This window comes from Larus michahellis, chromosome 10 (genome assembly GCF_964199755.1).
Source record: "Larus michahellis chromosome 10, bLarMic1.1, whole genome shotgun sequence".
Classification (NCBI taxonomy): Eukaryota; Metazoa; Chordata; class Aves; order Charadriiformes; family Laridae; genus Larus; species Larus michahellis.
The window spans coordinates 20240970-20257436 of NC_133905.1; the positions used below are offsets into that span (position 1 = coordinate 20240970).

At 40.5% G+C, this 16467-nt stretch overlaps 2 protein-coding genes across 7 annotated transcripts in view; one reads left to right on the forward strand and one right to left on the reverse strand.

The window, feature by feature from the left end:
- Positions 1-16036, forward strand: part of IPPK (inositol-pentakisphosphate 2-kinase) — a 59770-nt gene extending 43734 nt beyond the window's left edge. For all 4 annotated transcript variants that reach the window (XM_074603284.1, XM_074603282.1, XM_074603283.1 and 1 more), the window contains 11 exons: positions 1673-1768; positions 2578-2644; positions 4736-4857; positions 5265-5354; positions 5986-6044; positions 6449-6521; positions 7472-7751; positions 8863-9013; positions 11229-11331; positions 11829-11908; positions 12930-16036. In XM_074603284.1, coding sequence (XP_074459385.1) covers positions 1730-1768; positions 2578-2644; positions 4736-4857; positions 5265-5354; positions 5986-6044; positions 6449-6521; positions 7472-7751; positions 8863-9013; positions 11229-11331; positions 11829-11908; positions 12930-13155 — 1290 coding nt within the window. In that variant the 5' untranslated portion in view covers positions 1673-1729 and the 3' untranslated portion in view covers positions 13156-16036. The remainder of the gene's footprint in view (positions 1-1672; positions 1769-2577; positions 2645-4735; positions 4858-5264; positions 5355-5985; positions 6045-6448; positions 6522-7471; positions 7752-8862; positions 9014-11228; positions 11332-11828; positions 11909-12929) is intronic.
- Positions 11194-16467, reverse strand: part of CENPP (centromere protein P) — a 147129-nt gene continuing 141855 nt past the window's right edge. The window contains exons 9-10 of one of the 3 annotated variants that reach the window (XM_074603291.1): positions 16265-16408; positions 11194-12259 (exon numbers count right to left, since the gene is read on the reverse strand). In XM_074603291.1, the coding sequence (XP_074459392.1) occupies positions 16287-16408 (122 nt within the window). In that variant the 3' untranslated portion in view covers positions 11194-12259; positions 16265-16286. Of the gene's footprint in view, positions 12260-16018; positions 16409-16467 lie in introns of those variants that run through there. The other 2 variants (XM_074603290.1, XM_074603292.1) reach the window with 2 other exon arrangements.

Genomic DNA, 16467 nt, shown 5'->3' on the forward strand with positions numbered 1-16467 from the left:
TTGTTCTAAGACTCAAGCAGTGGAAGATTGCCTGTTGTGAAGAGATTCCAAGCTTATTACGGCTCTCTTAAAAGGATTCAGGGAGAGCCGTTCCAAGAAACAACTCCACAGAATAAGTGCTGTCCTGGCCTTTGCAGAGTGATGGAAATGCTATGCAAGTGCTTTGGAAAAACTGTACTTTTCCTACTTGCTCTGAAGGATTGGGTTTTTTGGTTAGTGCTTTTGCATACTGAAGTAACAGTATGTAGTACTGTGTGTTACTGAAAGAAGTGTGTAGTAATGTCTGTTACTGTAGTGACTTCCCTTTCTGTAAAGCCTTATTGCATATTGCACTGTTGTGTATTGCTGCTTCAGTCTGGAAAATGAATCCTGCTAGAGGAAGAATATTAAACTTGGTATGGAATGTTAGCAGCTATGCGTTACAGTAACAAACTGATCTTTCTTAGTCCAACACAACTTGTGTAAGTTTATTAGGTAGCCAACTCTTCTGGTGGGGAAAAAAATATTACCTATTATGAAGGTGTTATAAAACAAAGTTAGTAAGATTGCTTGGTTAGTGACAGTCTCCATCTACCTATAAACATTTTTCATTTGTGTTGGGTGTGGTCTTTCCTCCTTTCTCTAGGCTTTGTCATTATGAATGTTGTCCTCTTAGCCTTTTATTCTCTCTGCTCAGTTTGTTGTTTTTGTTTTTTTTTTTTTTCCTCCTGCTTGTGTTGTTTTTCCTGTCTGATTTTCTAACTTGAACATGAGTGTTGCTCTTTCTCTTCCTCCACTATTACTCAATCCCAAGAGTAAATCTATGTGGTTCAGTGCCTTATAGTGTATAGTGGTAGGCAAAGTAGTGTACAGTCATAGGCAAAGCTTTCCAGAAAAGCTTTGTGTTGCACCAAGACACAGGAGCTTGGAGATTGTCTATTGTAACAATAAAAAACTGTGCAGAGAACCCGAGTGTGCTGGAGTGCTGGGCATGGGATAATGTTGTTGTCAAGCTGCTCCGCTACCTCTTTAATGAGCAGAAGTCTGACAAAGTCATACTGCACTGAAGTTGCTGTCCTGCTTCCAGTACTCCTTTAGCTTTGCTTCTGTCTAGTTCGGCATTTATGTCTTGTAGAAGAACATTGTGTTTCCTTATAGACACATAGCATAAAGTTAATGGAAGATGACATTATAGCCAGATTTTTCATTGTCTGGGGCAGGATTTGGCAAATTCTGTACCTGTTCATGCAGAGGTTTGTCATGTGGCTCAGTCTTGGCAGCCGTTCTCTTCCAAATTTCCAGGTGAAGTATTTTATATCACTGAAAGCCTCTCCTGTGCTTCACCTGTCGGTAAGAAGGCATTGACTAGAGCTGTTTTAAGAATAATGGTTAAAGACAGAGTAGATCCTGAGTAATCTCCCCCTCTTCCACCTTTTTCATTTTCTCTGTCCTTTTCCCCTTGAAATCTAAGAATCATCATCTCTTCTTACCATTTGCCTGGTTATCCCAGCCTCAGACAACAGTAGAGTAACAAATGTAGCATGTTTCATGTGTCTGTTTAATTTCAAGATGCGCTGACCTATGAAACTCTGTAGAACAATTAAGCTACTTTGCTAAATGATTGACTAGTATGTGTATGTATTCTCGAGTGTTGTTTATTTCCTAGTTAAACTACCACGTTTCTGTCTTCCAGACTTCCGAGGAAATACTACACCATCTGCAAAACATCGTAGACTTTGGAAAACATGTCATGAAGCAGTTCTTTGGGGAGAACTATGTTCACCATGGGGTAAATGTTTTATTCTTAAAATAAATGGCTTATGCACTGGAAACACCAATGTGTTTTGGGGAACACTGAATGCCAGTAAATGGAAAGAATAGGGTTTGCAGATATTCCCGAGCAAGATACACGCACAAAAAGCATTTGGATCAGAACAAAATCCTGCTCTGTGCTGATGAGGCGATTGGATTGTACTCTGCGGTTTGAGCTATTTCAAGCTGCTCATGAGAAGAGTGGTCATTCCTTTGCCCTGCCTAGAGATGGGAGGTGTGTGTGAGAGATTTTTAGACTATCTGCAAAGCAAGGGGAGAAACCTGGTTCGTGTGAATTGTCTAGGTTTCTGTGCAGTCAGAGGTAACCTTTTTCCTTGCCACTCACGCTGTTCTGCAGGGCGGCCAGATCTAGTTAACTGAACATCAGATACCCAAGTGGAAAAGTCACATCTTCTCCTGGAACCTGAGTTACACAATTCTGCCTTGGAAGGGTGGGATGTGAGACACGGGACAGGATGAAATGGGACTTTTTAATTTGTGAAAAAGACAAAATGGTGCAGGTTTCTTCGTGTACATCAAACTTTGACTGAAAATGCTCTTTCTCATGCATTTATTTAAATTAGTTTTTGGTTTTCATAGTGGAGTAACTATTACATGTGATTGCGGGTACAGGTCTTCATATAGATGGTAAATCAGAGGGAGAAGCTGCTGACTGTATTGTTTAGTACACTGTTGTTAACATCCACTGAACTTTGGTATTCCATTTTAAGACCAACAAACTGGATATTAATTTTTGTGTTGAAATAATTTATTTTTTTTTAATAGGAAATTATTCAACTGCCTTTAGACTTCGTAAGACAGCTCTGTTTAAAAATTCAACCAGAGAGGCCAGGTAAGTGCCAGGGGTAGCATTAAAAAGGGGCCTTTCCTCAAGCTGTAACGCATTTTGCTTATTATAAAGTCAAAAAGCATCATACCTCAGAATATGAGGAAAACGTTTTTCAATATTTTCAATATTTAGACAATGAGAGGTTGAAAATTTGTCGTGGAAAAAATGGGTGTGTTCTAGAGTTAAAAGTTGCATCTGATTCTAGTGTGATCAAACTGGGGAAAGGGATCCCCTGTTAAGCCAGTGTTAGTTAATTCTTGAGCAAGCTTTTACCTTGCTGTGAAGACCTTCACAAAGGTCAGTGAGTGAGGTGGAAGAATTGTTTCGATTCCACCAGTTTCTTCTGTGGGACTGTGCAGCAGAGCATTGGAAGGAAGATAGTTTCAGAAACTCCCCTCTAAACTGTCTTGTTTTCAATGTTAGTATTTCACCTGGGGCTAAGCATCTCGCATCCTATGAGTCATAGCACTCAAGCAGCGTGCAACTTCGTGTTCCAGCTTTTCACGTCTCTCTTCCCGATAGCTGGTGTGTCTCATTGCAAGGGGCTGCAGTGCTGCAGGCTGTGCTGCCTTCAAAGTGTAACGAGCATCTCTGGCATGTGGGGCTGTGCTTGGCTTGTCCTTACTCTGTCATGGTGCTCTGGGCTCCCTATCCAGCGGGGAAGGGCAAGTACGCTTTTCTAGGTCCGGGACCTTATGAAACCTTTTGGAACATGCTGCAAGACTCGAAGTTTGGCAATCTCTGACGCATTCGGTGGAAAGTGAAGCGCTACAGAATTTGGTGTCATCATTCTTAGCAACACTGGGGTGCATCGCTCTTCATGTATGGCTAAAAGTACAGTAAAGCGTCAGCTCTAAAATGGGCAAAGAGAAAGAGATGTCCCTCATGGTGTGTTCATCTTATGTTCTCAAATGTTCTTGAGAATGGCTTTAGCAGGATTCCTTGAAGAAAAATGTGCTATTAAATTCTTTGCTAACTGTAGCCAGTACTTTGATGTCTTTGCTCCAGGAAGAAATTAATTTACATATAGTGGGCACAGGACTATTGCTGACTTGTCCTCACCTTTTTGAGAAACAGTTTTGGCACCTTGGAACTAGTAAGGAAAGTGAGTAGTGTCTAATAAAAGCTACAAAATCAATGATACTCTGAATGATGGAATTTAGTTTTATTTCTTAAAGTTAAATTTAGTGTGTCCAGTTTGTGGGGATGTCTTTAGAGAAGAAATACAGTTGTGAGGAGCCGTACAAGTATGTTTCTTGCTGTTTCTGAGGTGATTTTTTTTTTTTCCTATTGCAATATATTTTTCAGAATGGACATTTTTCTTAGCAATGGAAGCTATAACTAACTGAACACGTGTATTCTGTATGTCTCGTTAGTTGTGAGCTTGTGAGGAGGGGGAAGGTAACTTTTGTTCCTTCTATGTTCCTTTTCACCTATTTATTATTTTGATGTGAACAGTGGAACAGCTGGGAAGAGACTAGTTCTCATTGAGAAGTGCTTCTTCAGGTGATTGCTTCTTACCAGTTTTGTTTTTAATACCACACATACTGACCTCAAACCTTGGGCAAATGTTTTAAACCTTGAGATAGCACTACGTACAGACTAAGAAGTTCAGCGAAGCCACTTGCAGGTTCTGTTTAGATGTGCGCTATCTTCTGAACAGTTTATGATGTTCCTGCCAGATTCCTCTTGACTAGACTGAGGGATGGCAGTTCATGCAGTTTCAGTAAGCAAACATGAGATCACCTCTTAGAATACAGTAGTCTCTTACCTGTTTTCAGCCAACTGAACGCACCCCTTTGCTGTTTCAGGCCTCTTCCTGACATCTTTCTTGGGATGAGCTGGAAACCAGCCATTAAAGCAGCTCTTGAGGCACTTTATGTGCCTATGACAGTTTTGAGGAAACTGAAAACAAGTGTCGATAATGGGGGTGTGTGTGTGTGCTATTTATGCAGGTGTATAATTGGCTAAAGCCTGCTGTGTCCTGCCTGAGTTTGTTCCCACTCCCCCACCTGGTGAACAAGATAACTACAGAGTAAAATAAACACACACCTAATGTTCTTGTTTGTGGTGTTTTTTTCCTGTTTTCTCCAGAGTCTCGCTGTGATAAAGATATGGACACTCTTAGCGGTTATGCAGTGTGCCTTCCTAATCTTACCAGGCTGCAAACCTATCGTTTTGTGGAACACCGGCCAATCCTCTGCATAGAGATTAAGGTATCAAATAGGAGAAGATCCTGCTGAGCGGTTTTGTTTGCATTTTTTAAGCACATATTGACCAGAGCAGTTTCAAAGGAATGCAGCAGTGGGATAAGGCAAAGCTCGCCGTTTTCACTGTGACCTGTAGGATGAAACAGCCCCTTCCCTCTTGCAATTCCCGATCTTTCAAAACTTGGGAAATTCCCGTAGGCCACAGCTACTTTTTGTTGTCCTTATTTCTTAACTGAGGACTCTAAAATAATTGGGAATAATATATAGCGACACATGTTAAGCTTTGAAGTGTGGGATGCTGACTTTTTTTAAATTTATTTTGTATTTTCCTTTAACTAGAAAGATTTGCATATTGTGTGCTCTTGTATTTCTATACAGAAATACATTTATAATCTTTTGTTTGTTTGTTTTAGCCAAAGTGTGGCTTCATTCCTTTTTCCAGCCATGTTTCACAGGAGATAAAGCACAAGGTGTGTCGTTACTGTATGCATCAGCATCTAAAGGTAATTTCTTTTTTCGGTAGTCATCCTGCTTTCCTGTGACTGCACCGTGCTTTATTTGCTATTCCAGTCTTGCTTTCCTGTTGAAACTCACATGTTGTTGCTTAAATCTCTGATATGACTAAAGATAGTAGGCGGATACACATCTGAGTTGCTGGGTGTGAATCTGTTTAGTGAGAGATGGAACAAGTTCTGTGGGAAGCTGGAAGCAAAGAAATACAAGATTAGTCTTTCAGGACTATTAACACTGTTGATTGTGTAAACTCTAGCGTCAAACTTCCTTTCAAGTACAGCTCACCAAGTGCATGGTGGCATTCCGTAACTTATAACAGCATGTAACAGACACAGAATTAATTTGACTAATATCCATTTTGTGTCCAAAAACATGTAACTGTGCCTTACTAGAATTAAGGTGACCTTCCTCCATGCTTTCCGTTTGTGAATGCCATTCGAGTGACTTGAGCTAAATACGATGAGGAAGACCCCGAGTAGTCATGAACTGTACATTCAAAGGGTTTTAAATGTCATAGGACTTCTGAAGACAGGATGTTAGTGCCACACACCTGACTATTAAAGTAACTGAGAGTAGTTATTCCAGAAAGCGATTAACAGCAGTGGTGTGGGTTTTCAACAGGTAGCGAACGGAAAATGGAAGCGACCAAGTAAATATTGCCCATTGGATCTCTTCTCAGGGTAAGGAAGTGTGTGACTTGATTCTGTGTTTTTCCCAGAAAATCTGTTACAGATTTCTTTCTCAGATTCCTTTGACTTTCACTGTAGTTCAGGATGATCAGTGCTGACTTTTACTTTTTGGTGCTATATACCTCTTTACACCCATTTCAGGAATCCAAGTTGCTTATTAAAGTACCAGTGCCTCTTGCTGCCTAACATTAAATCTAAGAGCTGTTTAGTTTACTCTGATATGAAGGTCTAATTGCGAATGGTCACTTTGCAGTGACTTCAGCATGAGTAATGTGCTTTTAATAGGTGTGTTCACTTCAGGTGCCCAGTTCTGATTCCATAGAGCCCACCATAAATGGGTGTAAATATCTAAAGGCTGAGATAAAACATTCTTGGATTTATTTTTTTGTCCCTAGAAATAAACAGAGAATGCACTTTGCTTTGAAGAGCTTACTACAGGAGGCGCAGAACAACTTGAAAATATTTAAGGTAAACAATCAAGTCTTTGCTTGCTTTTTTTGCCTTGGCTTTTAAATAGTTTGACTTCAGCATCTGATCCTACTTCAAACCTACCTAATCAGCACCATCACTCTTGGACCCCACCAAAAGAGGCAAATGGGAAAATTCTAAGTTAGATTTCAAGTTAGAACAGGTAAGTAATAATTTCCCAGAACTACTTAGTCTGAAAGAATTGCCAAGGAACCAACTAATTGAAAAGGACTCTTAAAGATTGACCCCAAAGTTTTAAAACTTTATGTGCTTCTTCAGGAGGAAGAAGATAGAGAACTTTGCACGTTGCTGCATTCATGCAAGCCAGAGGCACAGCATGCCTCTACAGGAAGTAAAAAGTTACCTTTTCTGTGGAAGTAATGTAGGGAAAAAAAGCAGTAACTGATGTCTGATGCAGGTTATCAGATTAATTCTAGGAAATAAAATTCTTTACAACCTATTTCTAATATTAAAGGAACTATTTAAATTACTTAAACTTGTATGAACTGTCCTCTGTTTTTTTCTATTAGTACAGGTACCTGTCACACCTTTTCGGTCCCTTTTCATAGCCTTCTGTTTTCCAATTTGGCTTTTAAAAGAAGGTTGTTTCACATGGTACTTTTTCACTACTGATACTGTTCAGAAAAAAGCGATAGGAAAATGCGCTAAGTATCACTTCACTTCTGCTATTTTGATTACTTACAGTTGATTAAGCTGGGAAAGTAGCACTTGATGTAATGGGCTTTTTGGTCCTAACTCAGAGGTTGTCACCTGTGGTATCTGATTAAATTCGAGGGCAAATTTGTAAGAGATTGGGAATGTGTGTATTTGTATGCAGACTGTTACACTCATGCGCTTTTCTGTGCTGTGTCTTTAAATCTGATGCTTTGGTTAACTAGATGTGAGTAAATGGATTTTGTGAAGTGCCTAATCTTTTGTTTCATTTGCAGAACGGAGAACTAATTTATGGCTGTAAAGATGACCAGGACTTTGCCTGTGACTGGAACGAACTTGCTCGTCACTTAAAACCTTTCTTTTTTCCTTCCAATGGGTTGGTCAGTGGACCACACTGTACAAGGACAATTGTTAAAGAACTAATCCATGTTATAACTATGGCGCTACTAAGTAGTACTGATGCCTGCAGGGCAGGTGACATGAAGACAGTTCCCATTTCACAAGGAAGAAGCTACTGTGAAGCAAGTGCTTTTAATAAGGAGCTAGTAAGAAATGGTAAGAGAGAATTTTTTTGAACACTGTCAGTAATTAACTGTTATCACGTAACGATTCAGGTCTTTGCCTCTCGTTTGCTCTTTAGTACTGATGTGAGAACGGAAACAGTGGAGTCTTAGTGACATTTTAAAAATGAGTTCTGGGCTGCGTAACTGTTAGATAATTGTTTTATATTTGACCTTGTAGTGAGCACTTTTAGCGCTTTTGTCCCTAATGGACAGGGATAAAAATAAATTTAGAAGGTAGTGGAGGAAAAATAGAAAAAAAAATACCAGTTTGAGCTGATAACCATCATGGATATTTCAAAGGAATTGGGAATCTCTATATTTTATGTGATGAAGTCTGGCTGCTTTGGTTGGTCTGTTACATGGTCCCTGCTCCCCTGCCAGCCCTCGCCTGCCAGGGTGTAGCTAATTTTCTTTTCTGCTGCTCCACTCCTGGTAAAGAGACAGGTATGAATACTGGAGGGAGAAGAAATGGGAAGTGAGAGTTGGAAAACTGTAATGATTTACAGTTAATTCCTCAGTGCATAAGTTTTGTAAAGCTCAAATTATTCAAGATGCTGCTAGCTGTCCTAATTATACCAACAGCATGTTCGTTACTCTCCGTTTGAGGAAGATCTTTTTAATTGCTGGTTGGTTTCGTTGTATTGACTGGAGAAAGAGCTGTCTTACAGAAATGAGAGCAAATACAAGTCTGTTTATACTATATTAAAAAGACATGATATCCGAAATGCGAAGTTACTTTCTGACAACAGTTCATACTGTTGAAAGTGAATTTGTGGTGGCTCCAAACTCATGTGAAAAATTTCTCTTGTAGACTCAAACAAGTAGATTGCAAGGGAAGTGTGTGGGGTTTGGGTTTGGGGTTGTTTTGGGTAGAGTTGTGTACCAGGTGCAGTCAGATACGCGCTGTTTAAATGTGCCAGTAAGTGCACGCACCTGGCACATCCATGTTTGGAAACCGAAGTGTTTTCGTTTGGGGTTTTTTTTTCCCCCTGTGATTGGTCTAAAGAGTATTTGGATTTGTTTTGTGAACAAGCACATGTAATAGCAAAATGAAGCAAAGAGACACTCATGTTTGTCTTATTTGAAAATACATTTTCTTCTAGGTAAACATAAATTGGAAAGCTCTGGCTTACCGAGGGGTTGTATCCTTTATAAAACCCTTCAGGCTCAGATGCTTGACATGCTGGATATTGAAGGACTCTATCCTTTGTACAGTAGAGTTGAGCAGTACTTAGAGGAATTTCCTGAAGAGAGGTAAGACTTGATGGCTTTTCTTTTTGGTTGTGATTAAGTAGATATGCAGATTGGCTCTGTGCAGCCACACCCATTTCTTCTCTCTTGTTCTGTTGTATACGACCTTCCTTCCTGGTATTGCATGTTCTGAATTTCTAACTTGAAATGCCAGGTAACATGAAAGATGAGTTTTATTGTTAAAAGTTTTGATGTCAGTCACTTAAACATGAATTTTTAAGTAATGAGTATGGGAGGTTCACAACAAGGTAAGAGAGCAAATGCCGCGTTCCTTAGTAGTGGAGGTTATATATTTGAGGAAGGATGCAGTGAAGTGGATGGTTGGTTTCTCCTGACTTCAGTACCTGCAGAGCTAGGACTACGTCTGCAGTAATCATAGAATCACAGAATGGTTTGGGTTGGAAGGGACCTTAAAGACCATCTAGTTCCAAGCCCCCCGCCCTGGGCAGGGACACCTCCCACTAGACCAGGCTGCTCAGAGACCCATCCAGCCCGGCCTTGAACACCTCCAGGGATGGGGCATCCACAACCTCCCTGGGCAACCTGTTCCACCGCCTCACCACCCTCACAGGAGAGGAATTCTTCCTAATATCCAACCTGAATCTACCCTCTTTCAGTTTGAAACCCTCACCCCTCGTCCTGTCATTACACCCCCTGATCCAGAGTCCCTCCCCAGCTTTCCTGTAGGCCCCCTTTAGGTACTGGAAGGCTGCCATAAGGTCTCCACGGAGCCTTCTCTTCTCCAGGCTGAACACCCCCAACTCTCTCGGTCTGTCCTCATAGCAGAGGTGCTCCAGCCCTCTGATCATCTTCGTGGCCCTCCGCTGGACCCGTTCCAACAGGTCCATGTCCTTCTTGTGCTGAGGACTCTAGAGGGGCACGCAGTGCTCCAGGGGGGGTCTCACCAGAGCGGAGTAGAGGGGCTGCATCACCTCCCTCCACCTGCTGGCCACGCTGCTTTTCATGCAGCCCAGGATGCAGTTGGCTTTCTGGGCTGCAAGCGCACATTGCCAGCTCATGTTGAGCTTCTCGTCCACCAGCTCCCCCAAGTCCTTCTCCTCAGGGCTGCTCTCAAGCCATTCTCCACCCAACCTGGATCTGTGCCTTTTTACAGTCATTCTCAAGTCTATAGTGGCCTACCTACAACCTGCCCTTTAAAACCCTGAATCTGATATTCAGCAGGAATCCAGCCTGTGCCTGCAAGATCTTAGAGCAGGTGTGGGTGGCTAATGGCCCAGTACCTGCTGCTGTCCTGCCCACCCTTGTTGTGTGATTGTAACCCACGTCACAAGTTAGCAAATCATACTTGAGGCACAAGGATTTTTATCTTGTGGTATTTCTTGCCTCGTGAAGAAATACCGGGCAGTTGCAGGCTTCTACATTTGTTCTTAACTAAAGCTTATTAGTTGTAATAATAATTGCTCTAAAAAGCCTTGACTTGGGTGCGTCTTGACATCCTCGGGCTGTAATTTGCCGGTAGTTCTGCCGTTGCTCACAGGAGGGCACTCTGGCTTCACTTGCTGCTTTTGTTCCTCCACCTCCCCTGGCCTCCCGTTGCAGTTGAAGGGTTATCTTATGGGTGAGGGGTTGGCCTTAAGTTCTGTTTAAATCACCTGCAGCGTGGCTTACTTGTATATTTATACATTAAATAATTTGAAAATGTATTATTTCGTCTGCGAGGTGTTTGTGTGCTGCAAACCCCGCTTTTATGGGTTCAGCTTTTCAGCAGGAGTTCAGGGCAGGACATGGGCAGGAAGGAGGCCAATTAAGCATCCCCTCGTTAGCACACATTATGAAGCTGGAAACAGAGCAGGGCCTTATCAGATAAGAGTATATCCCCAATATTTTCAGCAAGGCTTCTTGAGAGATCCCGCAAACTATTACAAATTCTGAGACTTTTCCATTTTTGCAAAAATACTGCTTTTGCAGTGATGCACAGGTGGCAGTGGATTAAGAGTGATTCATCTTTAAAAAAAAAAAAAAAGGCAAACCAAAAAAACCACCAAAACCAAAAAGCCAAACCCTAAACAGCATATCTTAACTGATACGAGAGTAGTAGGGACTGGTCATGGTGTTACATCTCTGAGTATTAACCTGTTGCTGTGTTTATCAGTGTTACTGTTCATTTATTCTAATCTGAGTTATGTGGGCTGCTGAAGAAAGATCTCAGTGAAAATTATCTTGGCTGTCTGTAAATCTTCTTTTAAAATTTATTTAGAAGTACGTTACAGATAGATGGACCTTACAATGAAGCATTTTATGAGAAGCTGCTAGATCTTTCAACTGAAGATGACGGGACAGTAGCATTTGCATTAACAAAGGTACTTTTCCTGTGCGTGTTGTTGAAGTTTATTTAGTCTGTCAATTTTAATAAACAGCTGTCTAATGGAAACAGACGGGTAGCGTGTTAGCATCACCGCCGGCTTGTCAGAGGTCTGTACGCTTAAAGTTCTTAATTGTGCCAGGGTGTATCTTTATAGCAGAAGCAGTTAAAACCAAACATATTTAGTACCAGATCTTGAGAGAAAAATAAAGCTACTTATTTCCTTTCTAGACTAAGGAAGGCTTTGCGTGAACTGGTGCTGTTTTGAACTTCAAGAAAAGTATCTGTAGGAAATAAACATGAGTCTTGTACAGGATGCTGTAAAACCACTTGCTCCTGCTGTGTTATAATTATTATCTGTTATAATTTCCACCTCTTAACATACCAACGTACCAACACACTGACTATACTAATGCCTTTTATAAGGAACAGTATACTTTACTAAAGGCAGATACAAACAGGATAGAAAATTCATGTTATTTTTATGTTGTATAGGTGCAGCAGTACAGAATAGCAATGACTGCTAAGGACTGCTCCATCATGATTGCCCTTTCGCCCTGTCTGCAAGATGAATGGTAAGAGATACGTGCTGGTGAATGACTCCTGCACATTTAGAAATTGAAGATGCATTTGCACCGTTCAGGCAATTCAAATAACTTTTAAAAAAAGTAGGCTGGGGGGAGTGGGATGCGTCCAAATATTTGGCTGTGAGCATATCAATAACAAAGTTCTGAATGAAGACATTTGTCCTAAATGTCTGTTTCTGAAAAGTTGTAAGTTGATAAAAGCATTAAGGTTTTATATTTATTCCTTCTTGAAATTTGAATTGACTGTTCATAGTAGATGTACAGGGTTTTAAGTAGGTAGTTTTTCTGCCTCGGTGTCCTCATATGAGAGATTCTTCAAGATGAGTTGCCTTTAACTGCCTAATTAGAGAACAGAAGACTTTATTAAGCACACCAATAAAAGCAAGGCAAAAATCAAGCGGTGAAGTATCTCACTGTAAAGCAGGAGGCTTTCCCACAGTAGTACCACAGTTTTGACTTGTGTCAGCGGTAATAGTCTGCTCTTACATAGGGGAGTTTGCTCTACCAGAGCTTTGTTATTTTTAGAAAATACGGTTTTCTGTGTTTGCTCTGCAGTTCTTGAATGAAATGGAGACGAGCTGTGCAATGATTGACAGAGTAGGAGGTCCTCCATCCTTCAGTATGCGTGGACACTAGTTCTGACGCTTAATTTGTATTACTTGGAACCTGAAGTAGGAGTTGCAGTGATTCTGTATCTGCTAGTTCATAAGGCTGTTGCGTTGTATGTGTACACAAAGACACAGTAACTAAGAGTGTTTTGACTTAAGCCGTGCGGAAGATGAAAGGAAAACGACTGGAAGAGGTGCCAGCCAGTTCAGTTTAAGGCTGGTTCAGCTGGAGCTGTAGTTTCCCAAAGGCTTCATTAGCTGAAGTTTCTTTTCTTAGGCTCTCATGATAAGATATCTCGTATAAGATAAACACTAGAGTCACTTTTGCACTGACTGGGGATAGACAAATGAAAAACATCAGCTTCAGTGGCTCAGGTGTGCAATATGCTTTTCTTTTCCAGCTCTGAGCAAAGACCTGTGGTACTAACATCCAAATCAAGATTCACCTTTTCTGTTTCTGTCCTGGACCTCGATCTAAAACTGTACGAAAGCATTCCTCATCAGTACAAACTCGATGGCAAGATAGTAAACTATTATTTGAAGAATGTACAGGCCAAAGATAACCCAGTTATGTCCAATCGCTTCAAGGAGAATGAAGACTGCACATTAGTTCTCCATAAAGTGTAACCGTTTCCTTAAGGTTATTTCTATTTGAGCACATTAGAAAGTGAAAGATTAATGGAATACAATTATGGTGATTTTATTTTTTTTCTATTGTGTTCAGTGTATTTTTCAGCTGTGAATGTTTTTGCTTTAAGAAATTATTTCTAATTGGTATGCCTTTTCAAAGACATGGAATAGCACTAAAACACGCGTTTGCTATATAACTTTAATGAATGTATTTAATATGACAGAACAGATAATGTGCCATGCCTTGGAACTAGAGGACAGATCAAATTAATACTAAAAGTCTACTTCCTTAGAACTGAAAGAGCACAGAATTAATGGTTTTCCTGAAGTATTGCACTAACATAGAAAGCCTAATTAATAACAAGAGAATTGCCTTGGAGCTTGCGCTTTGTGTCACTCACACCTACTAGGAAGAGGGAATGCCCTGACAGAACCTCATGTAAAACTTTAGCGTTAAGTCCACTGAAAACACAACTGAGGTGGCTGCTCAAGTGTTACTGATCTATGGAACTACTGTGTTACTGCAGAACAATTTTAAGTCCTAATGCATGAGATTAAGCACACCAGACTGCTTCCAGAAGTTTTGTGATCACCTTGTGTCCACCCAAAGCTTCTGAAACGAATGAAAAGCTGTTAAAGGTAAGCGTCTTTGAATTACATGCGATAGCTGGGCTTAACTCATCTGACATACCGGTCTTTTATTTTCTGTACATTATATGCTGCTATTGAAGGTGAAACCACATTTACCTAATTTAAATTGAGCTATAAGAATAATTGAGTTTTACAGATTATTTCAGGTCTTTCAGATTATGTCAAATGTTGGCATTATTTCACTGATAATCCCACACACTGCATAGCTGCTTTCAGGCTCGTCCTTTTTAAGTGACGCAGAAAAAAGGTGACAGTATCTCAACTTTCTGGAGCTGCAGGGGGTCACTTTCTGGAGCTAAGCTGGTATCGCTGCTTCAGCAACTGAATGATGGGTTTACTTTGTTTTGTGAGATGTTGCAGTAAATGCCATCCTCAAGGAAGATCCTGGGTTGGAGACTGAGGATATATGCACAGCTGAGGGTACTATGATAAAATTTACATTTTTAATCTACAATCTACAGCCACTTTTTCTGCATACTTGTGGATTACACACCATGAAATGTGCGGGGAGAGATGCTGTGAATTCAGGCTACAGTGAACTGCCGTTACCTGGATACAGAGTATGTTTACTGCTAATGTTTTTTCAAAATAACGTAGGTTAACATTTGAAAAAGTAGATTTATATTGGGATCTCAATGTAATGCCTGAAAATGTCCGCTTCACCTGAAATTCAGAAGGAAACCCAGAAGATCCTGTATGTATTGGCACAACTGGAGGAACAATTACGGAATCTAGAGAACAGGGCTTTGGGGTGGGCAGTGACCATGAGCACAGTCTCTGGTACTCCAGCGCCCGGTGACAGCGTGCGCCTTTCCCCTTTTCTGGGACAGGGTCGGGGGCTGCTCGCACCAAAATGTGATACTACGACAGTGCAATAAGCTGGCAGTTACAGTGGTGATAACCCCTTCTTTCCAAAGAAAGCCTGGGGGGAGACACAGATATTTGTAAATCCAGAAATCCTCTAACTGTTAGGCAAGAGGAGGAAGGATGGACTATTCACAGCCGGGGAGTTTTCAGTTTCTTACGCTGTAACTTTACACACATTTCGTATGCAAATAGAAGTTTATGTGCTGATCACACAGTTTCATTTTCATGCAAGAAGGAGCTAAAGAAATAAACTAAAGGTTACACAAAACTAGCTAAACCAGTAACACGTCAGTGGATAAAGTAACAATGAATTTTGCCTGTCTACTGGATTCCAAACTTGAAATCAGTCTGCCTTATATCTAACAAGATATTTTACTATAGAGTTGCTGTTCATCAAAACTTAATCTCTGGCATTGCTCAGCTGTAGATTCTGACAGAAACTAGTCTGTCAGTTTTTCCCTGACCTACCGGAACAGTAGGAGACTATTTCAGTGATCAAAATTACAGTATTATAAACATACTGTTGCTGTAGTTCTTGATTTCTCCACCTATTTCACCTATGTAATATTTTGTCATAACTTACAAACGGAGCAGGCAGTTGTGCAGCTCGGATGGACTTGAAAAGGAGCTCTCTCAATGTTACTCAAGAGTCCACAGTTCATGTTTTTGGCCCCTTAATTCCAGGAATGACAGTTTTGCTTCCTACCTGAGAAGGACGTGGCTTAGAGTTGCGTGACTTGGGAACGGTCGTTTGGTTGTGAGAGCTGGTGCAGGGCAGGGACTCTCGGAAAATGCTGAGAGTTACAAATAAGCTAATGGTACATCTGATGGAAGTGAAGACATCTGTCTAATCTGTTTTGTTTCTTCAGGGATGAATGTTTGAAATGTGATGCTTTCGTAACGTGTTACCTACTAGAATTTGCCCCTAGAAGTAGGAAATCAAAAGTGCGTGCTGCAGCGAGCAGCAGTTATCTCAGCCGTCTCTCTTTACAGAAGCGTAGTGGTCCTTTCTCGTTCAGTTTAATGCCATCTCTGCTCAACTCTTACATTGTGGAAAAAAGTTACTTCATGCAGATACCCCTTTTTATTTTTCTTTAAGCATAGTATGTCTTTGAAATCTTCAAATGGTCTACTTCCACCCTAATTTAATGAGAAAGCTATTTAATTCTTTTTTCTAGGAGTCTCTTACTGTTCTCTCGTCATTTTAAAATCACTGTACTTTTACAGAGCTGTGAAATGAAATGGATTTTTATGGACTTGATTTTGACAGTGCATGATCTTTTAACACTTTCCAGGTGTCTAGAAAATGTTAAGAAGATAAACCACTCTGGTACATTAATGATTCAGAAAGATAAATTTATAATGAAATCACTCTGTACATGTAACTATTTTATTTGGCATTTTTGTATTTAAATGGCTGTATTTATTTTCATGTCATGACAATTTATATATAACGTGCCATAATTGTACAGATAGCATGTTTTATGAGTATGGTTTCTAAATGGAAAATAACTTAATGTTTATATTCAATAAAATTATAGACTGTGTAACACAATATCTTAATTAAAACTACTTTTGAAATTGCTACCTGTCGTAAGTCGTGCTGCTGTTCAGTTCTGCAAGGCAACTGCTTTGATCAGGTTCTCAATAGCTGCCTCGATCCCAAGGAGAATGAGCATGCTGCGGAAGCGGGCGGGCGCGTTTTCAACGGTTGCCATCTTCTGCTCCAGGACTGCAAGAAAAAGGTAACAGTGAACGTTATTTCACACAGTTGCCCTTTACTGAAAGTAG